At 43.2% G+C, this 1,540-nt stretch overlaps 1 protein-coding gene across 1 annotated transcript; it reads right to left on the bottom strand.

The window, feature by feature from the left end:
- Positions 2 to 1,027, bottom strand: LOC109842048 (putrescine hydroxycinnamoyltransferase 1-like; the record flags this gene model as incomplete). Its single annotated transcript, XM_020410967.1, has 2 exons — positions 454 to 1,027; positions 2 to 40 (listed from the first exon to the last, which is right to left on the bottom strand). Coding segments are annotated over exons 1-2 (435 nt in total), but the record flags the coding sequence as incomplete, so codon positions are not given.

The following is a 1,540-nucleotide window of genomic DNA, read 5'->3' as shown; positions in this document are numbered from 1 at the left end:
CGATGCCTACGATTATATCTCCACCCTTCAAGAACGTAACCTGCATAAGACGATGTAGATCTGAATTGGATGCTATACAATTAAAGGGCAAGAGAACTCTTATCTCATAGTTTTTCGGATGAATCACATGAATGTGAGGATGCAACTTAATTGTGAGGAGATTTAGGTCCTCTGCTCATTGCAGATGGTCCAATTACCTCTAATCTTTTACTAGCTACTTCAATTTCGAAGGATAAAATTAGGACCGTACAATTTCAACTATCATAATAATTATTGTCATAGTAGTAGTTTAGTTTAAACTAGACAATAAAATTAGGTCCCAGCATGTCCTGACCTTATCCCTTAAAGTTAAACTAGACAATAAAATTTTGGGGTAATTGGATGCATGTGGGGATATCATGTTATAGCAAGAAAAAATTTGCTCAATATGAGAAGACCAATTGAGACACGCACCTGAGCCATCATCAACAAGCACGGAGGCAGAGACGAGTCAACCGTAGGCACCAACGCCTGCCTCATCTCCTGCGACGGAGCAAAGCCCCCGAACTCCTCCACACTCGATTCCAACCTCACCACCGTGAACAAAACACCCTCTCCATTACAGTTGATCTCAGCTCGACCATCCTCGCCGACCTCAAGACGACCAGCCAACGGATAATACGGAACCAGAGCCTTGCTCAGCGCCGCCTTCAGCGTCTCGACGTCGGTCGAAAGGCCGGTCGGCCGGTAGTGATAGATTGTAGGCACGTGGCCTCTTCCGACGTGGGTTGTGTCAAAATTGGAGAGCCAGACTCTGTGCTTTGGTGTCTCCACGCTAGGAACTACCATGCCAGACTCTATCACTTCCATTTTACTTCTTGTTGATAGGGTTTTTGGAAGAATGTACTAATTAATGTTTGAATGTTGAAATTGTAAGTTTGGGGATGGTTTTTATAGAATGGGTAAGGAGGAGGTATCTGGTCTAATTATGCTCTCGGTAAGTTTTCACGACGATGGGTTGGTGTAGCCTGAAGCTGTCACTTCCCCCACCGAATCCTCCTTGTTGAAATTTTCTGTTTTCAAAGACGTTACTTTGGTTCTTAAAAGTCTTTTGCTGAGTCAATTTAAAACAGTAGCAACTTCACGTGTCTACGAAGAGGGTAAATTCAAAACAATGACCTGCGCGTTGATAGTTTTACCACTGGGAGAAATTTTTTAAAATAAACTCAATCCTAACATTTATCCCAAAATTCAACCCATTACAAACTTTATTATAGAAATCAACCCACTTTCCGGCCGCGTCAGCATCGTGGCCAGAAACTAGGTTGTTTTAACAAAAATCGAGTTGCAAATTAGTCAGGGTTGGCAACCCCGACTAATTAGAAGCTCTGCCGACTAATTAGAAGCTCTGCTAATCACGTTCATGATTAGCAAAGCTAAAACAGTCGGAGTTGCGAACCTCGTTCATTTGGCAGAAACTCTCCAGCCATCCCTCACCTCGTGGAGGCTAAGGGAATGAAATGGTCGGGGTTCCTAACCCTGATCATTTGACAAAGACCAT

The sequence above is a fragment of the Asparagus officinalis genome, chromosome 5, assembly GCF_001876935.1.
Source record: "Asparagus officinalis chromosome 5, Aspof.V1, whole genome shotgun sequence".
Taxonomy (NCBI): Eukaryota; Viridiplantae; Streptophyta; class Magnoliopsida; order Asparagales; family Asparagaceae; genus Asparagus; species Asparagus officinalis.
This window is presented reverse-complemented; position numbering and strand designations above follow the sequence as displayed.